This window comes from Leopardus geoffroyi, chromosome D4 (assembly GCF_018350155.1).
Source record: "Leopardus geoffroyi isolate Oge1 chromosome D4, O.geoffroyi_Oge1_pat1.0, whole genome shotgun sequence".
NCBI classification, from domain to species: Eukaryota; Metazoa; Chordata; class Mammalia; order Carnivora; family Felidae; genus Leopardus; species Leopardus geoffroyi.
Genome location: NC_059342.1, coordinates 90,954,237 through 90,981,661, shown reverse-complemented (window position 1 = coordinate 90,981,661; position 27,425 = coordinate 90,954,237). Strand labels below are relative to the sequence as shown.

General features: G+C 58.2%; 3 protein-coding genes and 1 long non-coding RNA gene across 11 annotated transcripts in view; 3 read left to right on the top strand and 1 right to left on the bottom strand.

Moving 5' to 3' along the window:
* Positions 1-2: 2 nt before the first annotated feature.
* Positions 3-7,850, top strand: MED22 (mediator complex subunit 22). Of its 3 annotated transcripts, none has more exons than XM_045467443.1 (5): positions 3-168; positions 564-739; positions 2,211-2,291; positions 3,043-3,251; positions 7,131-7,850. In XM_045467443.1, exons 2-5 carry the CDS (start codon positions 617-619, stop codon positions 7,255-7,257), a joined length of 540 nt encoding a protein of 179 aa, XP_045323399.1. In that variant the 5' UTR covers positions 3-168; positions 564-616; the 3' UTR covers positions 7,258-7,850. The 3 variants fall into 3 exon arrangements, with proteins under 3 accessions (XP_045323399.1, XP_045323397.1, XP_045323398.1); XM_045467441.1 differs by lacking the exon at positions 7,131-7,850 and adding an exon at positions 5,692-6,362 and having other exon boundaries at positions 9-168; XM_045467442.1 differs by lacking the exons at positions 3-168; positions 7,131-7,850 and adding exons at positions 238-468; positions 5,692-6,362.
* A 387-nt stretch (positions 7,851-8,237) lies between these two features.
* LOC123592443 lies at positions 8,238-9,947 on the bottom strand. 2 transcript variants are annotated; one of them, XR_006709776.1, is made up of 3 exons: positions 9,513-9,845; positions 8,542-8,626; positions 8,238-8,449 (listed from the first exon to the last, which is right to left on the bottom strand). It is a non-coding gene; the product is annotated as an uncharacterized LOC123592443 (long non-coding RNA). The 2 variants fall into 2 exon arrangements; XR_006709775.1 differs by having other exon boundaries at positions 8,238-8,626; positions 9,513-9,947.
* SURF6 (surfeit 6) lies at positions 9,943-16,157 on the top strand. 3 transcript variants are annotated; one of them, XR_006709773.1, is made up of 6 exons: positions 10,151-10,372; positions 11,150-11,353; positions 11,921-12,009; positions 13,091-13,291; positions 13,483-14,116; positions 14,915-16,157. XR_006709773.1 is itself a non-coding variant. In XM_045467430.1 (5 exons), the coding sequence occupies exons 1-5, from the start codon at positions 10,046-10,048 to the stop codon at positions 13,960-13,962; spliced, it is 1,068 nt and encodes a 355-aa protein (XP_045323386.1). In that variant the 5' UTR covers positions 9,943-10,045; the 3' UTR covers positions 13,963-16,157. The 3 variants fall into 3 exon arrangements, 2 of the variants coding, with proteins under 2 accessions (XP_045323386.1, XP_045323385.1); XM_045467430.1 differs by lacking the exon at positions 10,151-10,372 and adding an exon at positions 9,943-10,139 and having other exon boundaries at positions 13,483-16,157; XM_045467429.1 differs by having other exon boundaries at positions 13,483-16,157.
* A 6,950-nt stretch (positions 16,158-23,107) lies between these two features.
* Positions 23,108-27,425, top strand: part of LOC123592434 (histo-blood group ABO system transferase 2-like) — a 36,693-nt gene continuing 32,375 nt past the window's right edge. For all 3 annotated transcript variants that reach the window (XR_006709771.1, XR_006709772.1, XM_045467428.1), the window contains exon 1: positions 23,108-23,693. Coding sequence is in view for 1 of the 3 variants with exons in the window: in XM_045467428.1 (XP_045323384.1) it covers positions 23,654-23,693 (40 nt within the window). In the remaining 2 variants the exon portion in view is untranslated. The remainder of the gene's footprint in view (positions 23,694-27,425) is intronic.

Sequence of the window (27,425 nt, the reverse complement as noted above, 5' to 3'; positions counted from 1 at the left end):
TCTCGCCCGCTTCCGCCCAGGGGCGGTGCCTACCGCGCTTACCGCGGCGAGTCGCGGCTGTACGGGAGCGCAGCGGCGACGGCGGCGGGGAGCCGGGTCTTACTGGGAGGCACGCGCGCTCGTCTCCACCCCGACTGAGTGCCCGTCGCGCCGGGCTCTGCGGACCAGGTGGGGGCGGCGGAGCGGGGTCGCCGTCTTTTCTCGGGTGTGACCCTCCCCACTAAGCGGCTCCGAGGCCGCGAGTTCCGTCGGTCGGCGGCGCGCAGGCGCAAGGCTCCTGGTGCGGAGACGGAGGTGGTTCGGCCCTACCCCCAGACCCCCACCCCGAGCGAGGGGACCTTGGGCACGGCGGTGGCGGTAGAGTCGGAGGGACGCTCCGGCGGAGGGGCCAGGGAAGGCTCGGTCCTCGCCCCTGAGCGGTCGGGACACGAGTCCCCGCAGTGTGCCTGTGTGCGGATGGTGGGACAGGTGTGTTTAACGGAGAGGGCCTCTCCCGAGATCCCAGTTCTGCTGGGATGTGGGCGGCTGAGGCTGGCTCCGCTCACCCGGACTCTGGCTCCCAGGTGGCGACCGGTGGCCCCAGATCTCTGTCCCTGCACTGCCTGAGGCCCCCGCCATGGCCCAGCAGAGAGCCCTGCCGCAGAGCAAGGAGACACTGTTGCAGTCTTACAACAAGCGGCTCAAGGACGACATCAAGTCCATCATGGACAACTTCACCGAGATCATCAAAACTGCCAAGGTGGGCGCCCCGGGGTCTGAGACCAAGGGAAGGAGCAGGGTCTAGGGATGGTAGTGAGCTGAGTAGCTGACCTGCTGTGGTCAAGGGTCATGGGGTGGGGGGGGGGGGAGTGATTTCTGCTTTTAGCAGCACCCACTGAACACGGAGCAGGTGCTCCGTGCCCGGTGGTGAGGATACAGCAGTGAACACACAGGCCCGGCCTTTGTCCGCATGGGAGAAACATTTGGGAGGACTGTACTGGGGGGGGGAGGGGGGGTCAGCAATGACGAGCGGGTCAACAGATGAAGCTGGAGAGGAGTCTAGTCAGATTGCCAGGGTTGAACGTCCAGCGCCGCTTACCAGCAGCGTGGGTCTGGGTGGGAACGAGACTTCTCAGCGTCTCAGTTTCTCCTGCAACCTAAAGCCCTCTGGCGATTGGATGGCTTTACAAAATGGTTGCTGTGGGGCCCGATGGGGGCCCAGATGTGGTAGCTGTTGCAAGTGAGTGAGGTCAGTGAGAAAAGTTGGGGAGGCTCCTCCAGGAGGGTAGCGTGGCCAGTGTCTGGGTAGGGTTGGATCTTTGAGACTGCTGCCACCCTCCGAAGGTTTTCTGAAGACGATGAAGCTGGCTGGCCTGTGTTTAGTGTTTGTTCACCGTGTCGCTGTATTCCCAGGGCTGTCTGGGTCTCCTTCCGTTTAACCTTCACAGAAACTCTCCACGGGGCAGTACTGTTGTTTCTATTCTTAGAGAAGGAAACCAAGGCTCGGGAGCCAGTGATTTGCCAAGGTCGTTCTGCTAATAACTGGCAGAGCCAGGATTTGCACCCAGGGTGTCCAGCTCCTCACTTCAGAGTGCCCCGACCCCTGCCCGTGCCTGGCAAGACCCCCTGTGAAAGCCCTGTCCAGATGGACGGGTTGGAGCAGTGACAGGCCAGCAGCACTCCTGGCGCCTCTATTTACCGTCGGAGACACCTTGAGTGCACTCTCGGGTCTGCCCTGCCTCAGCTTTGTCCTCCTGCAAACCAGGGATGGCAGTCGGGGCTTCGGTGAGAACGTCATAAGTTAACGGTGGTCACGTGCTTAACGTGGTGCCCGGCACCCTGGAAACGCTCAGTAAATGGTTGCCTAAGAGAACCACGTTGTGCCTTTACTCGTTTGGCAGTTGGTTTACCGAGCACCTCAGCTAGTGACCACATTTCACCAGAACAAGGCTCCACACCCCAAAAAAGACTTGCCCGAGACCTCCCTGCACATGGCGAGGCAATCAACGTACACAGGCATCCACCTGTCCCAATGAAGGTGCCCGTTAGCTCCTTAGAAGATGACGAGAGGGGGTGCGGCTGAACGTCGCCCGAGGTCTGGTTAGCAGTGCCTGGCAGAGAAGGTGCAGCGAACGACAGGCAGGAGGCAGCCACTGTGGGTGTGTGCAGCCGGCCAGTCACCTGTGGGCTGGGGCACCTGCCGATTCTGGGCTTTCTTGTTTGTCCTCCAGATCGAGGACGAGACTCAAGTGTCGAGGGCCACTCAGGGCGAGCAGGACAATTACGAGATGCACGTGCGAGCTGCCAACATCGTGAGTCACTAGGTGGAGGGCACAGCCCGGGCTCCGGGAGCCTCGCGGTCCCCACGGGGGCTTTCCGGTGGGGGGTGGGGGGAGGAAAAGCAAACCGATCCTCAGGAGACTCCTCTCGAGAGGAGGGCCGTCTGTGGCAGTTGTGAGGGGTGGCAGGTGGTGGGCCACGTCCATCACATCGAGCGCCGTGCGGTGCTTAGAGAGGGGTCGGCCCTCCTTAGCTGACGAGAAAGCTCCTCGAGATTCACTGGGGGAGAAGTAAATTGCTGAGCGAAACAAGGTGTGCGTTTTAATCCCTTCTGGTGCCACAGAACGAGCACATCGACCAAACGTTCCCGTCAGCGTGTGCCCACCGGTGAGAATGTGTGGGGAGAGCCCCGAGGAGTCGCGCCCAGCTGGCCTGCATGCTGCCCCAAGGAAGCGTGGGGCAGGCATCAGGCAGGGCGGCGGTCTTATCTGGGGTTTGAGGCTCTGTGAAGTGGGGGTGGGCTCGAGAAACCTGTGTGATGGGAGTGGAGCTCCGCCTGGAGCGGTGGCCCCGTGGGGCTGGGAAGCCTTGGGGAAGGAAGCCTCTTCTGCAGTCAGGGCGGGAGCCAGGGACCCTGCCCTCCCGGGACTCCTCTCTAGTTCTCTCCCTTCCCACAATGACCCTGGGAAGGTCCACGCCCTAGTCCCACTTTATAGAGGAAGAAACGGAGGCAGGGCCGCCGTGGCCTCCTCACCACCCCTGCCCTGCTTCTGGTGGCCGCAGGTCCGAGCCGGCGAGTCCCTGATGAAACTGGTGTCCGACCTCAAGCAGTTTCTCATCCTCAATGACTTCCCATCGGTGAACGAGGCCATCGACCAGCGCAACCAGCAGCTGCGAGCCCTGCAGGAAGAGTGTGACCGGAAGCTCATCGCCCTGCGGGATGAGATCTCCATCGACCTGTACGAGCTGGAGGAGGAGTATTACTCGTCCAGGTACAGATAGGGCCGGACCCTGCGCAGAGCACACCCGTGGGCCCGCGCCCGGCCGGCAGCCCCGAAGTTCCCGTCTTTCCGAGCCCTTCCTGGTCTTGGCGGCACAGCCCCGTGCCCGGGTTTGAGAGCAGAGCTCGTGGTCAGAGCCACTGGTGGACAGACAATTTATATTGACTGCCAGGCCCTGGGCCGCAGGATGAAAATCACAGAACTTCAGGGGTTGGGTGGGCCCAGCCCGAGAAGGGCAAGCAGGAGCCAGCATTCCTGGGGGGCTGCTGGCTGCCTCACTCTGGGCCTGTGTGGTTCTCTTAGCTTGTTAGCCAGTATTTAAACATTCCAGCCGGAGCTGGGTGAGCTTCTGGCAGCCCAGGTTCACGCCCAGAACGTGCAGGACACTAGTGCCTGCCTAGGGATGCAGCTCCACGGGGGCGTCACCGAAACCTCACAGCACGCGTCAGGGTCCACAGAGGGGTGCGAAGGAGGAAAAAACTCGAACAGAGGACGGCCTTGAAGGCCGGGCCAGGGGTACGACCCCACTGAGTTCCTGTTCAGCTCGGCCTGGTTCACAGACCGGAGCCCTGCTACATGCTAGGCCCATGCTGGGCCACAGGGATACGGCAGCGGGCAGGACCTGTCACCCCAGCCTGCGTGCACGACTTAGAATTCCAAACCCTGAGTCTTCTGAGCTCGAGGGGCCCTGAGAAATCAGAGTCCCTGTGTGATTCACATGGAGGAAAACGGAGGCTGGAAACTGGGAGGCCTCGCTCCTCTGTGCCCCTTGGCTGGAAAAATCAAGTCTCTGTTCAGACAGAGTCTGTGCCCCCCATGCCCTTGCCCACACAAACCTGTGGGGTTTGTTCTTCCTGTGCTGGCTTTCAAACGCTCCTTCCTGTCCCACGGAGGCCATGCTGGGGCCACAGAGGCCCAGGGCCAGCACTGTCTGCGGTCTGGGCCTTGGTTTCCCTGCCCTGTACTCAATGCCAGCCCCCACTGTCTTGGTCATCTTGGTGTCTATGAGAAGGCATAGTGTCTCTCTTTAGCTGGAATGATTCTAGACTTTTCCAGAGGGTTCTGGGGCCACCTCTGGTCCCTGATATCTATTGGCTCAACAGATACGTGGCAAGCACCTCTTAAACACCCTTCAGAGAGGGGTCCTGAGTAGGTCCACAGGGGTAGGGGTGTCTCAGACCATGCTGGGACATGGCTTCCAGCCCCACCGGATATTGCATAATCCCTTCATGTCCCTGTGTGTGTTTCCTGATGTTCCCGAGGGCCGGGCGTGTGGACTAAGTGGTTACAGGACAGCAGTTCAGCCCTGCCTGTTGAGGTTGGGAGCCGGGGCCAGGGGTGGCTGTGAGGGACCTGCCCAAAGTCACTTGACAAGACTGCAGGGAACCCAGGGGCCTGAGTGGCAGGCTTCCCATGTCCTGCCCCGTCAGTCTCTGGTTCACCCAGGGGGTTCCTTGCCATCCTTGGAGCCGCAGGAGGCTGAGTTCCTCTCGGCTGTAAACACCTGTAGAAGGCGGGGCCTCTACACGGGGTCGAGTCCCCTAGAGCTCCCAAGCCGGGTTGCCATGCCCTGCATGCCCGTGGCCGTGCTCGCCTGCTTCCTGTTCACAGCTTGCTCTTTCTCTGCCTGTCACCCTGCACTCTCCTTGGGCTGCTGCTCTGTGCCCAGACTGCTGAGGGCAGGAGGAGCAGGGGAGGGAGTGAGGGGCGGGGCCGGAGGAAGGAGCAAGCCAGTTAGACGGGTGTGGGGACCTCTCGGTGCTCTAGTCGCCCCTTTGACAACCCTAGCGAGCCGTGCTGCTCACCCACATCCTCACCCGTATCTGCCCATGCCCAGGGGGGCTGCCGCCACCGCAGACCCCGTGTTAGAGGCAGGGAGACTGAGCTCAGGGGGCTTAGGCGCCTGTTGGAGACCACACGGCTGGTACAGTGGTACAGAATGGAGCGCCGGGGTCTCTGGTTCTGATCACCTCATCCGGCCGTCCCTGCTGAGCGGAGATCCCAAAAAGACCAGGTCTCTGCTTTTGCGTCCTTGCGAAGTGTAGTGAGTGTGGAGAGACCACAGCAAGCTCTGGGCGCTGCTTTCCGGGGTCTGCAAAAGGAGGGCAGCCAAGCCGGGAGGGACATGGCAGCGCAGGCCGCTCAGCCTTGTGGCGGTCAGCCAGGAGGGACTTGCCGAGGTCACACGGGTGGCTGCTCCTGGAAGGCCTCCCTTCAGGATGCTCTGTAGGACCCCGAAGCAGTTGCGGCCGCACATACCCACCCTGAGCCAGGCTTGCCTGAAGAGGGGCCCGCAGACAGGAGGGGAAAGGCAGATTTGGGGTGTGGTCTGTTTTCTTAACTCTGCTTCTATCTCGCTCCCTGCCCCGCCCCGGCTTCCATCCATCTCTGCCTGCTCCTGTCTCTCCCTGGGTTTCTGGTGGTGGAAAAGCTCAAGTCTTTGCGAAGCTAATGACCTGCCTCTGTGCGAAGCTTACTGGAGGCTGGACCTCGACACAGACTCTGCTGATGGCCTCTCAGCCCCTGTGCTGGCGTCCCCGGAGCCCAGCGCTGGCCCCCTGCAGGCTGCAGCCCCTGCCCACTCCCATGCCACTGGCCCCGGCCCCACAGAGCACGCCTGAGCCTCCCAGGGCTCCCCTCCCTGCAACCCTAGGTTCTTAAGTCTGGTGTGGCCTCCTTGGGACCTTTAGCCCAGGGACAGCACCCCCCAGAGTGTTGGGGAAAATACTGCCCTCAACCGTTTCCAAGATAGCCCGTCCCTTGGAGATGCCACCTCTGTTCACTGCCCATCTGGCCTGCTGGGCAGACGTTTCCTAGACAGTGTGTCCAGGCCAATAGTGGGGCCGGAGGGCGTCCTGCTACGTATAAGCCACAGGGTGGCACTCAGTGGACAGTACTGGCCAAGTCCACGCTCCACCCTCCGGTCTCCTGTGCAGAGATGCACCTGCTGCTTTGTCCTGAGGGCCCCTGGTAGCTGACCGTCCCCGCAGGGTTGTGGTGGGGAGAGGCATGCTGAGAGCAAGGGACCTTCCTCACTCTGCCACACACATTCCGGTGGGTTTTGTAACAGGACAGTTGAATAAAAACAGCACTGCCATCTTGCATTGGTTGGCTCCTTCTTGATGGTCCGGGACCAGTCTGGGATCACCCCCGGTTTCCCACTGGCTGTGGGGAGAACAGCTGCTGGGCTCTGCCTGGACAGCCTGGGGCTCCAGGTAAGCCTTCCACCCATAGGGGCTTTGGGCAAACAGGGACTTGGTCAGTTTGGGGCTAATGGCTGCCTTCCCGTTGCCTAGAACTGCCTGGGAGCTGGAAAGTCCTTAATGCTTGGCGACTAAAGAAAAACGGGCATCGTTGCACGTTACAAGGTCCAGCTGCCTGTACTTCGGTCCCATCTAGTCCTCACCGGACCTGGCGTTGGTGTGGCAGTTACCTGCACTACAGGGAGGAACGGCCACGGGCTTGGAAGGGGTTGAAGCGTTGTGTCCGCAGCCACCGAGCCGGGAAGGGAAGCAGCAGAAATTGGGGCTCAACCCAGACGGAATGCTAGGCCCAGTGCCTGGGTGCCAGGCCCCCCCCGAGAAAGGGGGTTTCGAGCCCACGCCCTGTCGCCAGCGTGCCTCCTCACGAGGGAGACAGCAGTTGGTGTACGTAGGAGGTGGCAGCACCCAGTGCAGTCTCAGGGACAGGGAAGGACGCAAGCCCAATGGTGGTGGGGCCCAGAGACCCCCACGGCCAAGCAGGGGTGCCCCACAGGTGGGAGCTGGGGCCCAGTTCTGGCTCTGGCCCTGGTTTTCTGGGGGTGGCCTGGGGAAGGCTCCGCATCGAGGAAACAGGTGATGATCTCTTCCTGAAATACCCTCCTTGCAGAAATAACTTGTATTTGACACGAAGAAAAAAGGACTGCAACCAACGGAAGCACGTGTGGGGAAAAGGCTGGACGGAGTGGACCAAACTTCACGGGGGTTTTGACTGTCTTCAGTGTCATGACACCTGAGCAACAGGCTCTCTGCACCATCAGTGTCTTGTTCTCCTGGGCTGAGGCCACCGTCCCCATTGGAAATGGAAAGCGAAGTGGTTTCTCCCCCCCCCCCCCCCCCCCCCCCCGGAGCAAGGCAGCTCCCCACCCACCACCTCCTCCTCTCTAGCCCACGCCCCCAGCAGCAGACCTCACTGGAGAAACGGGCTCTTTGTTTCCAGGTCTCTCTCAAGCCTGCTTCAGGCCGGCTTTGTTTCCACGACCCCAGCTGAGCTACGGGTATTAAGGTCCCCTGTGGCCTCCGTGTCACTCAAGCCTGGTCGGTCCTCAGTCCTTCCTGCCTCTGTGTCCCAGGCATTTTATTCCGAGAACATTCAAACCCCTGGCAAAGTTATAAAGGTCGCATAAAGAACGCCCACCTGGATGCTTTTCTGGACTGACTGCCTGCACCTCTGCTTGGTCTCTCATCCGTAAAAACCACCTGAACGTCAGCTGCAGACCTCACGCCACCTCACCCCTAAATGCCTGTTAGCTTTTCTCTCTAGGAAAAGCAACTCTCCATGGCCCAATGCCAGCATCAGGCCCATGTGAACAATTATCCCATAGTATCATCTAATATCACGACACTTTTGTTTTTCTTTTTTTAATGTTTATTCTGAGAGAGTGAGGGAGGGGAAGAGAGGAGAGAGAGAAAATCCCAAGCAGGCTCTGCGCTGTCAGCATAGAGCCTGACATGGGGCTCAATCTCAAGAACTGTGAGATCATGACCTCAGCCAAAAGGGAGTCGGACGCTTAACCTGACTTGAGCCACCCAGATGTGCCTCATGACACATTCTAACTTCCCCTGTTGTTCTCTAAATGTTTATTTTTGAAAGAGCAAGTGGGGAGGGTTCGACAGAGGATCCAAAATGGGCTCTGCGCTCAAACTCACAAACCGCAAGATCATGATCTGAGCCGAAGTCGGCCGCTTCACCGACTGAGCCACACAGGAGTCCCTCCAAACATCTTTTTACATCTATTTTCGTTTCGCGTTGCAGTTAGTTACTATTTCTTACAGCCTTTTGAAATCTAGAGCAGGATCAGAGTGGCAGTCTGGAACAAGTCAAACACAGTTCCGGATATACTTTGAAGGGAAAGCCAACAGAATTCGCTCAAGGACCAGATGTAGGGAATGAGGAGGCAGGGTGGCTTCAAGGTCTGACTTCTGTGCCTGGAAGCATGGAGTGGCCTTAACTGAGGCAGAAGGCAGGCAGTGAGGGGAGCTGGGGTCGGGGGAGGCCAGGACCCCTGTTCTGTACATACCCACGACGATCTGTCTCGTGTCCAAATGTGGGCCTGGAGTTCAGGGGAGTCAGCAGCACCGAGTCACGAGCTCTGAAGGGAGTCACTGCACAGTAAGAGTTAACAGAAAAAGGAAATGAGACCCAAGGAGGAGAGTAGGTGTTCAGGGAGGAGGTAGGATCCGCTGGTCAAACCCTCCAGAAAACTCACAGATGAATAAGGCCCATGAGTCAAGATTTGCACTCAGAACTCAACTCTTCTCCCGGCCCTTTGGCAACGCTGCTGCCATCAACCACCTCCCACCCAGACAGGACCTCAGCAAAGCCTCAAAGATCCCCCTGGAGATGGTCACACGGGACGGAGAACCCCAGACTGGCCGTGTGGACTGGAAGAGGACACATCATCCCCTCCCCTCCCACATCCCTGTTCCTCTGCGCCTCTGGCTTTGATGGTGAAAACGGACGGTGCCAGGAAGGACACGTTTATGGCTCAGTGAGTGTCCTGGAAATCTACCGTGGGGGACAACGAAGCCATCCTCTCCTCAAAACGTCACCTCATAGCAGAGATCACGGGCAGAAAGTTACATTCTTACTGCTTCGTCAGAAACCTTTTCAAATAGCTTTTGAAATTGTAGTTTATAAATCCAAGTCCCTGCCCCCTCCCTCCCTTGAGGAATAAGGCCTCCCCTACTCACCCCAAGGCAGCCCTTCAAGGGCTGGGTGTCGTGACAAAGCCTGTCACTGCCATGAATTGAGGAACAGGGGTGCGGTGGTCTCCAACCTCAGGCTGAACACTCCCCTCCCTTCCCTCGTGAGTTAAGGGATAAGCCTTGTCCTAAATCTTAGCCTGTGGTTGCACTGTCCAGAGCAAAGACCCCAGTGGGTCTTCCTCGAGCGCCCCAGCATCCTCCCTCCCGACACCTCACATCCCTTCCTCCCGGACCTTTCTCCTTGGCACTCCCCGTTACCCGACTCGTCCTGCGCTTGCCTTACGTGTTGCCGGTGGCCACACACACGCAGACCCGCCGAGGACGCCGCTGCGTGTCTTCTCAGCGCTGACATCTCCCGCCCTTGCAGCCCGCCCGGCACCTGCTGGGCGCGCGGTGCTTTCGAGCGGACCCGCTCTCGCCGGGTCCCGCTTCGGATCTGGGTCCCCAGAGAGCTGAACCACGGCCGATCGGTCCCGTCGCCCCCGGGTAATGAGCGCCCACTGTGTACGCGGCACCGTGCCGGGGGTGGGGCGCGGCGGCCGGAAAGTCACGGCACCGTCGCCATCCCCGCCCGAGGGAAGAGGCCGGGGGCCACGGAAGCCCAGGACCCACAATGCTTTGCGCCCCGCCCCGCGCGTCTCTTCCGGCGGAGCCAGGCCTGGCTAGTCGAGCACCGCGCGCTGGCGGCTCGGCGCTCGGCTGGCGGCGCCCGCGCACGCGCGGCTTCCGGCGAGGGCGGTCCGGCAGCGTGGTGAGGGTGGCGTGGCGAGGGGGTCGTGTGTTGTGTCTCCCAGGAGAGTCCCAGAACCCGCGACCATGACCTCTCTGCTCGCCAAGGACGCCTACCTGCAGGGCCTGGCCAGGAAAATCTGCTCCCAGCCCAGCCCGGAGCCGCAGAAACGCAAGTCCGGTACAGCGCAGCCGGGGTCGGGCCTGGCAGGGCTGGGGGTGGGGTACGCCCCTGCGCCGCCCCGCGCAGCCTGCGTGTGGGTGAGACACGTGGGTGCGTGAAACAAGCCCGTAAGATGGTGGAAAGACTCTTAAGGGTTATGTACAGTTGTCACTGTTTCCCTGCTTTTGGGCATCAGCTCAGGGGTGCCAGGGAACCCACCGGGCCGGAGGCCCCTGCGGGGCTTGCAGGAGGTGACCCGATGGGATAGTGAAGGTAGGGAGAGGGCGGGAACGGGACGGCTCCTACCAGTGGGGTTTACCGGGAAGTCCGTACACAAGCAGGTGAGACAGAGGTTGGCACTTGTGAGTGCTGCCTGGACCCGAAGGGGCAGAGAGCATCAGCGTCTGACAGGCAGCTAGACGGAGAACGGCCTTTTGTCTTTATGTGAGGCAAAGTTACTCATTGCCGAAAGTTAGGAAAATTGAGGTTTCTTAGCGCTGGGTTGTAACTTTATACGTTAAAAGATTAGTTTTCCTTCCGTGAGTGTGTCTCAGCGTTTTAAAAAGTCTCGTTTCGTACTCAATGTACTCTTTTTGTTAGCTTAAGCGTAAATATTTTTTGTTCCCTTAAAAAAACAAAAGCCTGTGTTCTCGTTTCTGACGGTTAGGTAGTGCTTTGTAATGTGATAGGTGGCTTACCTTGTGCTTGTAGGTGGGTATTCAGGTTTTTCTAGTTTTTCCCTGCGATGAACATTTTTGAGGTCAAATCTTGGTGCGTAACCGGGATGGATTCTCATAAGCAGACTGCTGGGTCAAGTGTGGATGCATTGCAGGGTTTTACCACCTGCGGCCAGTCTCCTTTCTCGGGTTTGTGGGTGGCTCTGAGCTTTACAAAAGGACAGGGGTCTCTGCATGCTCCGTCCTGATTCGCCTACAGTATTCTGGGATCAAAGGCTTTGCAAAACTTTCATGCAGGTTGGATGGGTCACAAAGGTCAAGACTTCAGCCCTTTATGATTTTGTATTTCAGCCAACAAAACTCGAGGCTCAGAAGCTTCTGGGCCCCCAAAAAAGAAGAGGAAGAAAGCGCAGAAGAAATCCTGGGAGAGGGAGGAGAAGGCTGTGGAGCCAAAAGCCCAACCCCTAGGGGAGAAGTCTCCAGCAGCTTCCAAGGCCAGAAACCCAGCAGCAGCCACGGAGGAAGAGGCCTTCACCTCCACAGGATCTCCTGCAGGTGGAGATGTGGGGCAGGGCTGACTGAGATCACTTGAAAACATGGCCCTCTGTGGACATGAGAAAACATGGTGTCACGCACATTTTTGGGGTGTTTTGAGACTTTCTAGAGAGCAGGTTTTCAAGGGACAGATCCCAGGGAATACATAGTGGTTCTAGGCCATTTGGCATTGGGGTCTGGTGAGGGGCAGGGTCATGTTCCCCTGAGGACCTTGCCCCGAGGAGGCTCTCACTGCCTGCAGGTGTCCAGAGTGGCATCACGAGAGCTGACCTGTTGGGAGAGGTGGGGAAGCCCCGCCTGCAGAAATTGGAAGAAATGAGAGATGGGTTTGTCTTGACCCATCAGAAGCATTTTGTCTTACCTCACGGGGGTGTTCTGTTCTGGGGGCCAGTCCAGCTTGGGGAGTGGAGAGTAGTACTTACTAGAACTGTCCTGCAGGTCGACGAGTGGCCACTTGGGGAGTGAGACAGTGTGTGGGGTTTCAGGCTTTGAAGCTGGACCTCGGGAAAAGGGACGGGAAGGTCAGGCAGGGGGTTTTCTCTTAGCTCCCCACTTCTTTCCTCACAGACGTCGAGGTCACAGAGTCCGATTCTTTGTTTGCCCTGGATGTTCTGCGGCAGCGGCTACGTGAGAAAATACAGGAGGCCCGGGGCCAGGTGAGCTGGGGAGGCTGCTGGGGTGTAGGAAGCAGTGTGGTTTTCTGCAGTGGTTTTCCTGCTCTGCGTGGAGGAGAAAGTACCTTGGTGCCCTTTGTGGGCTTGGTCCTCGGTTCTGCCAGCCACTGGGGGCAGCCGCTGTTCCCACCCCTGCAGCAGGTCTTGCCAGGACCATGGCAGTTTTGGTTGGCAAGAGATCAGGTGTAGTGTCCGGCATCTTGGGGAGACTCAGTTCCCACAGTAACCTGCTTCGTAGAGTCTGTGCTGTGGGTCCCCTGTGCCCTCGGAGAGAGGCTCAGTCTGTCAAAGGAAGCTGCCTTTGTTGGACATGACACCGGGCAGCACTTTGTCCTCTTGACATCACGATAGCTCTGTGAGGTGGCGAGGGTCTGCGATGAGGTGACCGCCACAGGAAGCACCAGACCTAACCCTCCTGGGTTTTTTGTGCTGAGTGACATAATCTTTTCACTTAGCCACCACCTGCCCTTTCCCTGGGGACGTACCCTGGGCCTCTTGCTGTGTGGGACAGTCCCCCAGCTTCTTTGTGCAGTGCCCTGGGACAAGCCTGGGGATCGTTCCTAAGGAGCAGCCTGAGCTCCGGCCTGGCCTTCCTGCATGCAGGTCTGGGTCAGTCTGGTAGAGTTCTCTTTTTGGCCTCCAGACGGAAAAGGCCATCTGTGAGAGCAGAGGTCAGGTGAGTCACTGGCAGAACAGCGCCATAGTCTGCATGGGCATTGAGCGTCCTGATCTGATGCCGAGTTCCAGATGGTGTCCTTGGCTAGGCGTGTTCTCGTCCGCAAAACGATGGAGGACACATCTATGTCGAATTATTTGTAAAGGGCCCTGGTGCAACGTCCGTGTCTGGGAACCGGAAGCCATGGTTCTTACCTGGGGGTCCTCGTGTCCTTTTTGGGGTCCCTTGGATTCCGGGTGACGGGTCGTCTCCCGGGGGAACACTGAGCACTTTGTCTTGCACAAGCGTTTCCTCACCCGCTTTCCTGCCCTGATTCCACATCCCAGACCGGGGGCCCCGAAATTGGGAGGCCCTCGTGAGGGAGCCCTGACTCTCCTCTTCCTCCAGGGCAGCACCTCGGAGCCGTCTCCCGCGGCTCTGGAGAAAAGACGCCGGAGGAAGCAGGAGCGGGACCGCAAGAAGAGGAAGCGGAAGGAACTGAGGGCGAAGGAGAAGGTGGCAAAGGCCACGGAGGCTGTGGAGCCGCCCCGCGAGGCACCCCGCGAGCCACCCCGAGAGGAGGCACAGCTGGGGCTGCTCTTCAATAAGGTGAGAGGCAGGTGCGGCCGTGCAGGCGCGGGGACCCCGGCTGTGTCCCCGGCTGGCCACGTGGCCCGTGTCCCGAGGCCGCCCGTTCGCGGAGGCGGGTGGCGGCAGTGCCTGCCCCCGGGGGCGCTCCTGGGGGCTCACGGGAGAGGCGCGCCTTGAGGCTGGAGTTCACTGGGGTTGCCGCCCGCAAGGTGGAGGTGAGTGCGGGGGAGCCGGCCAGCAAGGCCCAGCGCCGGAAGGAGAAGAGGCAGAAGCTGAAGGGGAAGCTGACGCCGCTGACGGGGAAGAACTACCGGCAGCTGCTGGAGCGCCTGCGGGCACGGCGGGGTCGGCTGGCCGAGCTGCGGGACCAGGACGAGGGGAAGGCGCGGGAGCTGGAGACCAAGACGCGGTGGACCAACCTGCTGTACAAGGCCGAGGGCGTGCGGATCAGGGACGACGAGCGCCTGCTGCAGGAGGCCCTGAAGCGCAAGGAGAAGCGGCGGGCGCAGCGGAAGCGCAGGTGGGAGAAACGCACGGCCCACGTGGTCGAGAAAATGCAGCAGCGGCAGGACAAGCGGCGACAGAATCTGCGCAGGAAGAAGGCGGCCCGGGCCGAGCGGCGTCTGGACAGGGCTCGCAGGAAGGGCCGCATCCTGCCCCAGGACCTGGAGCGGGCTGGCCTGGCGTGAGGACCCAGGCCGCATCCCTGACCGGGGGCTGGGGTGACGCCGGCCGGGGCTCGGTCCGCGCTGTCTGGGCCCCTGGGCACGCGGGCTCCGTGGGCTCAGCTCGCGTGTGGAAGGGACGGTGTCCGGAATGGAGGTCCACGTCTTTAGGACCCCCGTAAGGAGTGACCGGGTCTGGGTTCCCGCCTTCTCTTGGGAGGCCAGACAGCTCCCTGGAAGTGTGCAGGGTGGGGGTGCAGGGGGGGACCTCCCTGGCCCCTTCTTCTCCTCCCAGTTTACACGAGCAGGGCGGGAATGGCCTTTGGGACTGCCCGTGTCCGTGCGGAACTCGCCTGGAAGGGAGGGATCTCTGTAGACCGAGCCAGAGGTGGAGTCTCCGGTGAGGGTGAGCCGACCTGGGTGTGGCCGGAAGGGGGTTGCCTGGGGTTTATTTGTAGGAGGAACAAAAGGTAGCACTTAGGTGAACACGCGTTCAAAGTCTCAGGGTGCCTGCTAGATCTGCACCGTGTGTACTAGGCTGGAAAGAAAGGGGGAGACAAAGGAAAAACCGAAGCTCAGACTCAGCGAGGGAAACAAAAGATGCCCAGTATGGCAGCGGGACTCCACGCAGACCTGCAGGGGGGCAGAAGGGGCACAGATGTGCAAAACCCCGGGGGCAGGGGGGGGGGGGGCGGCTCATGGCACATAGGTTCTGTTTGGGTAAAGCTGTTAATAGAATCGTTTTGACTCGGGTTCACTAAAGAAACAAGACTGCAGAAGGCCACCTCGGTAGCTAATGACTGAGCTAAGCGTCCAACTCCTGATTGCGGCTCAGGTTGTGTCTCCTGGTTCACGAGTTCTAGCCCCAGGGGAGGCTCCACGCTGGCAGTGTGGAGCCTTCCTTGGATTTTGTCTCTCTTTTCCTCCCCTGTTTGTGCTGTGTCTGTGTGTCTGTCTGTCTCTCTCTCACAATAAGTAAACTTAAAACATACCCAGCGGACTATAACGGAAAGGCTGGTGTGGCCAAAGTGGACAAAGCTGACTTGAGAACGAACGGCACCGTGAGGAGTAAAGAACGCCCGCCCCCTCCCCCCGGTGGAGGGGTTCTGTGCTCCCAGCAGGCAGAGCGGCTCTGACGACCCCGGGACTGGAGCCTTGAGTCTGCCCAGAGCGGGAGATTTCTGATTCCTTTCCTAGGCCTGGAGACATCAGGCAGAACTCTGGTGGTTGAGAAGGTCTGAGGAGAGTCACGAGCTCGATCTGGCAACACAGAACGGTGTGTCTGGAAACACACGCTTTGCGCGTCTCTGAAGCAGCAATGAGAACTGAGCATCTGGTCCATAAAGGACGTTTTCGTTTCAAGGAGTCAGACCAGGTGTGGTGTCTGGCCACAGCAGGGTTTCATCGTCAAAGTCAAGAGGTGGTCAGAGTTTCACGTTTGGAATTTTAAAAACACACTCTCGAGTTTACCTGTGGGTGGTTGTGGGAGGCGGAGCCTGACTCCCAGGTGTCCGTGCTGAGAGCGTGTCCTGCGGCAGGCGGCAGCAGGAGCAACTCCTCCAGGGACAATAGTGGGCAGTGGGATGTGGCCAAGGGAAACTCCCAGGACGAGTCTGGGAGGCCCGATAGACCTCTGTTGGGTGTCGTCACCTCCAGTGTGGGAAGACAGTGCAGTGTGGTGGGAGAAATCTTTAAGGGCCTAATGTCAGAACGTTTCCAGAGCCAGATGGCGGAAGTTCCCCCTCCCGGGGTGGAGGGGATTGGATGAAGGTTGCCCCAAGCAGAACACCTGCCCGGAACAGTGGTTCCAACTGTCCCGAAGGCCATGGCGGTGGGAAAAGGAGTGAAGGGAGAAAGCTCACTGAAATGCAGTCGGGAGGCCGGAGAGAGGAGCACTCGTGCGCTGTGCCGACTTGCGTCCATCGTGGGAGGAAGTGTCACCGACCCAGCAGAAGCGTCCTCGACAGGAAAGCGTCGTGATCACAGGCTCAACAGGGAAGGACGCTGTACCTCCTGTGAGACACCCAGCGACCCGGCCAGCAAGGAATGGCCCTCGCCCCTGCGCTGTGAGTCTCTGGGTCAGGACAGCCCTTCCCAGCGTCCTCCTCGTAAAATAATTCCCTCTTTGTTGGATTTGCCTGTGGTTTTGCCCTAGTTTGCATGTCCCGGGTTGCAGTTCTCTGCTATTCCTAAATAAACACGTTTTGCTGGTAAGGTAACTGGTAATTGCATTATTATTATTTTTAATGTTTGTTTTTGAGACAGACTGTGTGAGCAGGGGAGGGGCAGAGAGAAGAGGGAGACACAGAATCCAAAGCAGGCTCCAGGCTCTGAGTTGTCAGCACACAGCCTGACGCTGGGCTCAAACCCACGAACCGTGGGATCACGACCTGAACCGAAGTGGCTGCCTAACGGGCTGAGCCACCCAGGTGCCCCTGGTGGTTTTATTTTTAAGCTCAGCACTAGTCTCCTTTCTCCACTGGCCCTTTGGGTGAGTCCGGGAAGGAGCACAGCCTGCTTTCCCTCCTGTCCAGGGGCCCTAGGACTTGAGCTGATGGACATTGAGAAATTCAGTGAGTGGCTGGGACCAATCAGGCAGCTCAGGTGAGGCTTCTGTTCATCAGATCTGGTGGGGGTGGGGCGTGCAGAGAGAGCTGTCTCTAGACCCTGGTGAGTCAGCTCATCCAGTTCACTGCACCAGTCACGGGAGCCTTGCATACGTGGCCTATGGAAAGAAAGGTGCTGTGTGTTTCCTGCGGTCGGGTCCTGACACCTGCGTCGGCCCTGAGCTCAGTTACGGTTTCATCCCAGCACTCCAGCTTTGGAGAAGAGCTGCTGTGTGCTGCTTCTCCAAGATGCCTGAACTCGCATGTGGCAAAGGTGTGCCTCTTGGATCCTTCCCAGGCAACCTGTTGGGCAGATGAGCAGGTAACACGGTCAGTAAGGCCCTTCCAGCAAGCCTGCGTCTCCACTGGGGCGTCTGGCCTTCCTCTTATTCCAGGGAATTTCCAGAAGCCCCACTTACCTTAGCGTGCGCTTCAGGGGACTCCAGGTTTTGGCTGCGCAACAGAGGAAGTCACCGAATCCTTCCTAGTTCCCTAGCTAGCCTGTGGACTCTTGATGCCAAACGGAAGCCAATCTGAGATTACATCCCGGGGAGTTGTTTCTAGAGAGCACGTTGTGAGTCCTGCGGGGTGAACGAGGCAGTTGCCGAAACGCCAGCAACGTTCTGGTCTCCAGGCTCTGGAACGTGATCGCTTGAGTTTGGAGCCTTGATCCCCCAGAGGAGAGATACAAAATCGGCTGGAACTTCCTGGCACTCCTCAGAGCTGCATGCGCTCCTGGGTGTTTTCACAGAACCGCCAGTAGATCCTTTGTTTCCTCACTCATACTTTGAACTCTTTAATAACTATATCTGATAAAATAGAAAAGAAAAGCTACGTGCAGTTCGCTGCTGCTGCTGCTGTTTCACTGGCCGAGGCAGCCCGGCATGGCTGCTCAGTCCAAGTGTCTGGGAAGGTTTTCTTTGGTGCACGGCTACAGCAGCCCTCCTTCCTGGCCAAGCACTGCCCAGATGTTCTGAGACGTTCCCCTGGATTTTCTCCAATACAAAACAGCAAATGTCTCTGTCCATTTAGTGAATTGAACCTTCCTACTTTGGCCTCGTAACTGGGTGCTTGGAGCCTGTTGGGGTCCGACTCTGCTTGTAGGTCTAGATACCAGGCGGCGAGGTGGTCTTGGGGATGAGGACTCTGGCTCCTTGCAGTTTTGAAAGAAGTGAAGTTGAAACCGCTCTTGATGGTAAAGGTTATCGGTTGAGAAAACATGCCGACCAAACATTGGATCCGAAAGCTTTTGTCTGGAAGTGCCACGTGTTCTCACACGCCACTGGTCACATCACGTGGCTGCACATAACTTCCAGTGGGGACAGAAACGCAGCCCACCTGGTGCCCGGGGGAAGAGCCAGGAAGTTTTGTTTTTTGGGTTGTTAAAAATTTTTTTTAAACTTAATTTTTTTTTTTTTCAACGTTTATTTATTTTTGGGACAGAGAGAGACACAGCATGAACGGGGGAGGGTCAGAGAGAGAGGGAGACACAGAATCGGAAACAGGCTCCAGGCTCTGAGCCATCAGCCCATAGCCTGACGCGGGGCTCGAACTCACGGACCGCGAGATCGTGACCTGGCTGAAGTCGGACGCTTAACCGACTGCGCCACCCAGGCGCCCCTAAAAAAATTTTTTTAATACGTATTTTTGAGAGAGAGGGAGCACAAGCAGGGGAGGGGCAGAGAGAGGGGGAGACACAGAAGCCGAAACGGGCTACAGGCTCTGAGCTGTCAGCACAGAGCCCGATGTGGGGCTCGAACCCACAAACCGTGAGATCATGACCAGAGCTGGAGTCGGAAGCTTAACCGACTGAGCCACCCGGGCGCCCCAGGAAGATCCCTGTTCTTAAATGCGTTTCAAAATGGGAATTAGCGTGAGGTCTGTAATAATATCACACAATACAAGAAAGCAAAGAAAAAAAGCAATCGCCTCTATGAAAGAATGCCCAAAGTAGAAAAATGACCTTATGGAGTTGATGGTGAGTCAGCAGAAGGATTGAAAACTATGAAAGGGTACCCGGCTGGCTTAGTCGGTGGAGTGTGCGACTCCTGATCTTGGGGTGTGGGTTCAAGCCCCATGCTGCACATAGAAGTGACTTTAAATTTTTTTTTTTTTCAACGTTTATTTATTTTTGGGACAGAGAGAGACAGAGCATGAACGGGGGAGGGGCAGAGAGAGAGGGAGACACAGAATCGGAAACAGGCTCCAGGCTCTGAGCCATCAGCCCAGAGCCCGACGCGGGGCTTGAACTCCCGGACCGCGAGATCGTGACCTGGCTGAAGTCGGACGCTTAACCGACTGCGCCACCCAGGCGCCCCTAGAAGTGACTTTAAACATCAGACAAGCTCGGAGAAAAAGTGGAAGAAAAATAAGTCATCATGGAAGTAAAATTAGAAGGAACATACGAAGAATAAACACTTAAAATTTCACACACCAGGAAGCATAACAAAAGACAAGGAAGTGAAACGGGACAAGGCGTTAAGGTGCAAAGAGAAATCCCAAAGTATTGAAAAAACACATCAAAGGAAACCAACCAAAGTGAAAGGTCTTTCAAAGCTATAAAGAGCAAAACAAATTCAAAGAACTTAACGGGACCAAGAGTAAACATCGCCCCAGCTCCCTTATCAAAGGGGCAGAGTTTCCACTCGGACCACAAAGCCAGCCCAAACTCCGTGATGTGGATAAGAAATACACTTTACGAAGATGTGATGCACATCGGCTCACTGACAAAAGGTTTGCAAGGAATTGGCGTGAATGCAAAGAAAGAGAAGGCCCAGGTCACGTGCTGGCGGTTCTTGTCGTCCCTGACTTCAGGGACACGACAACAAGCACGTGATGCAAAGTTATGACAAGCAAAGTTATGACAACAAGCACGTTCTCAACAAAGATACAGTCAATGAGACTATTTGTCCACCTAATGACACGTCGTTAACCTGCACAATGAAGGGGAGACACAGAACGCTGAAGGAACACGATACCCATTCAGGTCTGGTGTGTGTACTGAGAGTGGAAAATACAACTTTTCAAAGACTCCAGGGACGGTCACAATGACAGATGTCCACGAACATTAATTCACTGTAAAATAAATCTTCATAAACTAAAGCACCGCAGGCAACATTAACCTTCTCAAATTATAGCAAGTAATAATCATACAATAAAAAGTTACTACCCTTCCAATAATTTCTTAAAAATCTCTCAACTCCTGGGAAGAAAGCAAGGGGACGGGGGCATCAGCATGGCAGGCTGCAGCTGGCGCAGTGCTGAGAGAAATGAGCTGATGTAATTACTTAGAGAAAGAAATAAATACGAGTAAGTAAATTAGATATCCTGATCAACAATGACGGAGACAAAATGACTCTATACGGATAAAAGGAAATATGAGTCAGACATCATTACTATCAACTATTAGCAGAGGAAGAAGGAAAAGAGGAACAAGGAGAAAAAATGCAAAATAAGAAATGAAAAAGGGGAAGCAGGCAAGGGTAGAGGAGAGACTTTAAAGCCCGTGATCAGGGAGCACCTCGACGGCTCAAGTCAGTTAGGCGTCCGCCTCTTGATTTTGGCTCAGGTCATGATCTCACAGTGTGTGAGTTTGAGCCCAGCATCAGGCTCTGTGCTGACAGCGTGGAGCCTGCTTGGGATTCTCTCTCTCTCCCTCTCTGCTTGTGCATGCGCTGTCTCTCACAATAATTTTTTTTTTTTTAAAGGTACTTTGCCTAACTCTATGCCAATAGACTTGAAAATCTGAACAAAACAGATCGTTTCCTAGGAAATATAATTTGGCAAAGCTGATTTGGGAAGAGGCAGAAGGTTAAAGCAGACTGATTTTCATAAAGGAAATGGAGAAACCTTCCAAAGAAGTTTGTCCCTGTTGTAGACAAACAAACAGAAAAAAATCAGTGCAGAACTTCCGTGGAGTCGTTTTAGTTCCGTTTAAACCGTTCAGAGAATCGAAAAAATACTGCTTCTAAATTACTTCTATTAATTGAGCGTAACACTGGTAGTGAAACGCCACAGAGCTCAAATCAGAGTGACAGAGGGGCAGCACTTAAGGTCCCGCAGAGCGTGGTGGTGAGGAGGGGCCCCAGTCTCTCCAGCCCCTGGTGTCCGGGCGTGCAGCAGGTGACCGACAGTCACCGAGTATGTGAACGAGTCTACACCGGGTCCTGTCGGAGGCACGATGCCAAGATGTCTCATCTTTGCCCGCGGTCCCCGTATTCTGGAGGGGACAGGACGCTCTGTCCGGTGGTGTGGGGAGGGTTTCAGGAGGGCAGCGCCCACTGCACTACAGGGGGATTGAGGCACGGCTCCGCACACAGGGTCATGGTGCTGGGAGAGACCCCCCCCCCCCCCCACCAGGGGAGCAGTACACAAGGGAGAGGCCTGGAGAGATAGCTGTTGTGGCCGATCCGAGGAGGGGTGTTGAGGCAGATCTGGGGGTCGGGCAGAGTTTGGTGAGACTCAGGGCCACGGGCGAGAGAGAGCCGGGGGGCGGGCTGGTCCCCAAACCCTGGGGAGCCACCAAGTGTGTGGCAGGAGCCCATGTCCTGAGGTGTGTGGGCGAGCGCCTGATGGCGGGGGTGGGGGGGGCAAGAAGGCCTGTTGAGTAAAGGCGCGGCTGAACAGACCGGCCCAGACTAAGGGCCAGGCTAGGGGAGTGGTGGCCGCAGGACAGGCGAAGATGGGAGAGGGGTTCTCGAACCAGGAAGAAAGTTTTGAGGAAACAAACTGTACTGTGACTGATGGGTGAGGGAGGTGCTTGTAACCATCGGGGAGGGCTCCCTGCCAGGTGGCCGTGGGCCACACTCCTTCCTTCATTCCCGGTGGACCCGGCTCTGCCCCACCTGCTGGTCTGCGTTGCCGACCTCGGCCCATTGGGAGTCGGGAACGTTTCGTGGGCTCCACGGCTGCTCCTGGCCTGGACCACGGTTCTTGCCGCCTCGCGGGGCCACACGGTGGTCCTCAGGCCCCCACCTCAGGCTGGGCTCCCCCAAGGCCTCGCTGTTGTCGCCCAGGCCTACGTCTGGGTCCCGCATACCCATCAGAGGCCCAGCCCTCCTAGGCTCAGCACAAGTGGGGAACCGCCCAACCAGGAACTGGGAGACCGGGAAGCTGGGGTTGAATCGGGGGCAGAAAGTGTCCTTTGTTTGTCGTGAGCCAATGGCAGAAAATACGACACAGTAGATTCTTAAAATTATGAGGGTGAAGTTCATACAATGTAAAATGAATTATTTTATTTTATCTTTTCACGTGTTTATTACTTATTTATTGAGAGAGAGATTGCGTGCATATGCACTGGGGAGGTGCAGAGAGAGGGAGAGAGAGACAGAATCCCAGGCAGGCTCCATGATGTCGGCACAGAGCCTGACACAGGGCTCGAACCCACAAACTGAGATCAAGAGTCAGACGCTTAACTGACTGAGCCACCCAGGCGCCCCAAAACAAATCATTTAAAAATGCACAGTTCAGGGTGCCTGGGTGGCTCAGTCGGCTAAGCGTCTGGCTTCGGCTCAGGTCGGGATCTCAGGGTTCGTGAGTTCAAGTCCCGCATCAGGTGAACACGAGCCCCGCCTTGAGGGAGTTCTGCTTCTTTCTGTTGCCCTCTCTCTGCCCTCAGTCACTGCCCACCCCCCGTCGAAAACAAAAGTGTGTGATCCAGGGGCATCTGGTCCATTCACACCGTGGTGCCGCTACCCTCTGCATCCGGCCTCAGAACTTCCTCATCGGCCCCCAGAGGAAGTCTGGGACCCACAGGGCAGTCTCTCCTGTCCCTTCCTCCCTCCCGCCCGTGGAGGGCAGCCCGTGGTCATCTTCACAGATCTACCGCTTCCGGACGTTTCACGGAGGTGGGGTTATAGAGTTCCGGCCTTTTGTGTCTCCTGGCTTTCACCGACCACAAGTTTCGGCGATTCCTGCGCTGTAGCGCCGGTCAGGATGCCGTTCCTTTTCACGGCTGCGTGATACTCCGTTGTGCGGACGGCCCACGCTCTGCTCGTCGATGGGTCGCCGGTGGGCTGTTGTCAATCCGCTGCTGTGAACGCGTGTGGATGTGGACGCGGCACGATGTCTGTTTCCGGCCCCTTTGGGTCTGTACCTGAGACGTGGGACTGCCGGGGTCCGCGGTGGTTCTGCGCTACATTTTGGAGGAGCCGCCAGACTGTTTTCCACGGCAGCTTCACCGTTTTCCGTTCCCACCTGCGGAGTGTGGGGCCCCAGTTTCCCCTGTCCTTAGCAACACGTGTTGTTCTCTCGATTTTTGATTCTGGCCGTTCCAGTAGGCGTGGCTCCGACTCACGTCTCCTTGAGGGCCAGTGGCGTGGAGAACCTTTGCGCCCGCTGGCCGTTTGCGTGTCGTCTTTGGAGAGGTGTCTAGCCGAGCCCCTCGTCCGTTTTGAAGTCGGGTGTCTTTTGTCGAGTTGTAAGAGTCCTCTATACGTTCCGGCTGTTAGACCCTTATCAGATGCGATTTGTGTTTTAAAATATTATTTTATGTGTTGTGAAGAGTGAGACAATTTTCTTTGCGTGGTTTAAGCTCCTGTTTAGGCCACTGGCCCATTTTGAGTTAAGTTTTGTGTACAGAGCGAGGTGGGTGTGACAGCTGACGTCTCATTCAGCTTCTGCCGCTGCGTGACCCTGACAGGGGGCCCCCCGTGGGCCCAGCTCTGCAACCCTGCCCTCAGCCGGATGCAGGCCGGGGCATGCCTTGGGGATGATTCGAGGCAAGGGCCTCCCTTCCGACCGAAGTGGCTGGCGCTGAGCTGTGGGGCCGGCCGGTTGGGAGTGGTGTTGTGGTGTCTCCACCCTACCCTGCCTGCTTCCCTCATCCCTCCCCCTGGGCCGGGTGGGAGCCCGCACGGAGAGCGGGAGCGGGAGGACGGGGCCACAGAGACAGCGGTCCTCTGCCTGTTCCCCGCTCTGCAGCGTGCTGCGTTTAATCCCTGAGTGGTGTCCCTGGTGTCCCTGCACCCCGGTGACACCCTCTCGGAGGCTTTCACTGAAGCTCATCTTTATCCCAGGGTGTCTGAAATCTCTGCAACCTTTCCTCTGGAGAAAACAGTAAGGCCCAGAGAGTGTCCGAGCCCCCGGGCTGCGTGGAGCTCGGGCAGGCGATGCGCCAGGAGCAAAGCAGCTCCCCACGATGGGGCACAGGTGAGGAAGGGTCGAGAGCTCGAGAGCTCGGGGAGGGCAGGGGGAGTGGGAGCTAGAGACGTGAGCAGGGGCCAAATCTCCCAGGGCTTGGAGGCCGTAATGCAGGCGGGCTTGGCCCCGAGATCAAGGGAAACTGCCAGCTGGGCCCCTCTGCGATGTGAGGTTGGGAGAATTGGCCACGGGCACCTGGCCGAAAAGTCTGGTGTTTGTCATGGGACTGACCTAAGCTGGCCACCCCCGCCAGGTTCCTCCCACCCAGAAGGGACGGGTGGGGTTGGGCCCAGGCAGGAGCCGGACTTTGTTACCTGTTACCTGGGTTGGTCTGGCTCTGAGCCTGAGTTCTGAGCTGTGCTTGCGGTTCTGCCAGGGTGCCCTCCACCTCCTACCCACCTGGCCTTGGGTCCTCGGAGGAGCCATGGACCCCAGAGGTGAGTGGAGAGGAGTAAGGGCTCCTGGACGGGGCAGCGGTTACCCACATGGGGCTCTGCCCATCTCTGCTGGGCTTCCGGCCACCTGGAGCCAGAGGTCGGGTCGGGCTGAGGGCCGGCGGGGGGGTAGGGGGGGCCGGCTGGGTGCCGTGGGAGCAGGGAGGGTCTGGGAGCTGCATTTGCTTATGTGTGCGGGCGTGGGGGTAGTCTTGGGCAGGGATGATGCTGGCGCCCAGGAAAGTGCAGCAGAATGTGGCCAGAGCACTTAGTGTGGAGGGCAGACTTGGGGGAAATCTCTTGATTCGCCATGAAAAGCTCCCTGCCCAGCCCTCCTGTCCCTGTGCCCTCTCCTGGGCTCTCTCCTTTCTCTACTAGTCTAGGCCCCAGAGGCTGGAGCAGGTGGTCGATGAGGGGGTTTCCTCCTGCCGCGAAGCCTGTAGGAGACTCTCAGGAGCTCAGAGCTCAGACATAGCCAGTGCTTGGGGTAGGGGAGCCGGGTCACCTGCTGGGGGACCAGGACAAAGGAGACAGAGAAAAGGAGGGACAGAGGAAATAGGCTGAGGGGAGGGCCACCTCCTGTGGGTGCAGGCTGGGTCCCTGATATCACTAATGCTGCCTGTAGCTGGCCCAAGGTCACACTACGAGGCTGGGGTTTAAGGACAGAGGAAGGGAGAGAAGGGAGAGGGGAGGGGCCTGGAGAGCCAGGAGGAAGGCCCCTTCGTGGCCCAGCCCCCACCCCAAGCCTGGCCAGGATGCTGGGGTCTGCTGCATATTTGCCCACAGGGTGGTCTCTGCATGTCTGGCCGAGAGAGGGAAGCTTCTGTCCGGCCCTCGGCCCTCTCTCCCCACCATCTCTGCAGCTGCCTGGAAACAATTCAACACAGCAACTCAGGTTCTTACTTGTTAGCAGGACTACAGCCCCTGGCCCAGCCCCCGTGGCTGAGTGTAGGTGGAGAAACCCTAGCCCTGTGGGCAGGCAGAGCTCTGGGCATTGGGAGCTGTCGGACACCACCCCCCCGCCCCCGACACGGGGGCATTGACGTGAACCGCACGGCAGGCCCGCCAGCTCAGAGCTCCCGCCGGGGCCACCCTGCGCCCTGCTGCCTGTCCTCGGTGACCAGGATGGCGAGGACGTGATCCTGGTTTGTGCACATCTCCTAACGCCCGGGACCTGGCATTGTTTATTCACCTTCTCATTTGTGGCCCTTTGCAAGAGCCTGGCACACAGTGTGGCCTCAGTGAAACTTCCAGAACGGCAGTCCAAAGCACGTGCCCAAAGCTGGGACGTGAAAATGGGCTGTGTGGGTCCAGATCTCCCAGGTACCCTCCACAGCTGGGGTCGAACCCCAGGCCCTGCGGTCTCCCCTTCTCCGACCAGAGGAGAAAGGTAGGTGACCCGGAGGCCTCTAGGAAGGCCCTCGGGTCTCTGCTCAGCCGTCTCCCCTGAGAGCAGGAGGAAGCGGCCCTGGAGAGACGCTGGGAAGGTCCAGGGAGATCAGGACACAGCCCTAGATTCCTCCCTCCATTCTGTCTTGCCTCCTGGGACTGGGCCTGGCTGGGGTGGGGGGATGCGGCGGGGGGCACCCTGGGGGCACCTGGGAGGAGACACAGAGTGGGAAGGGGCTTCTTCAGCCCCTTAGGGAGACAGGGCTCAGCCTGGGCAGGAGGGCACATGTTTTTCCAGAAGAGGAAGGCAAAGACAACAGTGTGGTCATCAACATTCTTTTGTTGATAAGAGGCAGCCAGACTGCGAGCAGGGCTCCCTCAAGAAACCCTGTCCCCAGCTAGCTGGGAGGGGTGCACTGGGCCTCCACTGTTGACTTGTGCCCTGGTTCTAAAGTGTGTCTGCTCTCCATGCCCAGAGCAGAGACCCTGTGTGGGTGGTGGCTGGTGGGAAGGACAGCTCCTGGAGGCAGCGGAATCCCACGGCCACGAAGGCACGAGCTGAGTGATCCTCCACGGTGTGGACAGACCACACTTCCCTTATTCCTTCATTCGTGGTTGGACACTTGAGTTACTCCCACTTTCTGGGACCACTGCCGCCATGAGCATGTGCAGACCCAGCAGTGGGATTGCCGGACCCCGCGGCAGTTCTGTGTACATTTTGAGGAATTGCCGAGCTCTCTCCCCCAGCAGCCGCACCCAGGACCACACTCTGAAGGTGTGACTGACACGGTGTGCTGGTGCGTTGAGTTGGGGTGGGAAGACGCCTCTGATCTGTCCATGCGCTCTGGTGCCTGGCCATGACACGGGAAGTGTGCCCCGCGGAGGGCCTGGGTGACGGGGACCCAGGGTCCTGTTTGGCTGTGAAAGGGCTGATGTGCCTTCAGTGGGGAGGGTCCATGAGTGCTTAGGTCCCCAGGTCCAGGGGTCGACAGAAGGTAAAGGCTGGAGAATGACTGGAGGGGGTGGCAGGGTAGATGTCATAGTTCATGCTCCCATGGTGCACGGTGGGGGCAGAAGAAAGGCTGGGACCACGCCTGGAGCCTCCAGTGTCTGTGGCCCCCCCACCCCCCAGGAGGAGGTACAGAGGTGGCTGGGCAGGTGTCACCAGCAGACAGACCAGAGGGAGCAAAGTTCAGCCACACTGATGGGGCAAGTGGACTGAGGGCGGAGGAGAGAGTGCGGGGTTAGGGCTGCAGGGGTCCCAGTGGGTGGCTGGGGTGAAGGCTGGTTGGGGAGGGGGAGGAGAGAAGGGGAGGAGGGACGGAGGGTATGGAGACAGGATGATTCACTCTCTCCAGGGCAGGGGAGCACTGAGAGGGCCCCAGGAAGGGAGTGTCCGGGGAGAACATGCATGACGCACGCGCACCATATGTGCCCCGTGCTGTGCAGGATCCCTCTCGCCCAAGCCCTGCTCTGATTGGGGCGGGGTCTCCCAGCTCACCTGGGTCAGCCCAGCCACTGCCCCGTGGCACACCTGATGGGGCAAATCTGGACTCTTCGGTTCAATCTTTCTTGCGCGGCGGTCACCGTAGCGAGGTCGAATGCCTGCGGCCTGAGTTGTCACCCAAGACCCTTTGCCCTTTGTGGGCAGGGCGCCTGGCTGGCTTGGTTGGTGGAGCTCTCAGGTCATGATCTCATGTTCGTTCGTGGATTGACCCCCATTCCGGGCTCTGTGTTGACATCACAGAGCTTGCTTGGGGTTCTCTCTCCCTCCCTCCATCCTTCTCTCTCTCTCCCCCCCCTCCTTCCCCCCCCCTCAAAATAAATAAATAAACATTAAAACAAACCAAAGAAAAAACAGTTCATGGGTGCCTGGCTGGGTTGGTCCAGTCCGTGGAGCGTGTGACTCTTGATCTGG

Excerpts from the sequence above, each read along its gene's own strand:
- SURF6 (XM_045467429.1), top strand. The coding sequence starts at position 10,255 with ATGGTGGAAAGACTCTTAAGGGTTATGTACAGTTGTCACTGTTTCCCT. Across the intron at positions 11,354-11,920 it reads CTCCACAGGATCTCCTGCAG|ACGTCGAGGTCACAGAGTCC; the intron begins GTGGAGATGTGG and ends CTTTCCTCACAG. Across the intron at positions 13,292-13,482 it reads TGGGGCTGCTCTTCAATAAG|GTGGAGGTGAGTGCGGGGGA; the intron begins GTGAGAGGCAGG and ends GCCGCCCGCAAG.
- MED22 (XM_045467441.1), top strand. The coding sequence starts at position 617 with ATGGCCCAGCAGAGAGCCCTGCCGCAGAGCAAGGAGACACTGTTGCAG. Across the intron at positions 2,292-3,042 it reads ACGTGCGAGCTGCCAACATC|GTCCGAGCCGGCGAGTCCCT; the intron begins GTGAGTCACTAG and ends TGGTGGCCGCAG. Across the intron at positions 3,252-5,691 it reads GAGGAGTATTACTCGTCCAG|CTCAAGTCTTTGCGAAGCTA; the intron begins GTACAGATAGGG and ends GTGGTGGAAAAG.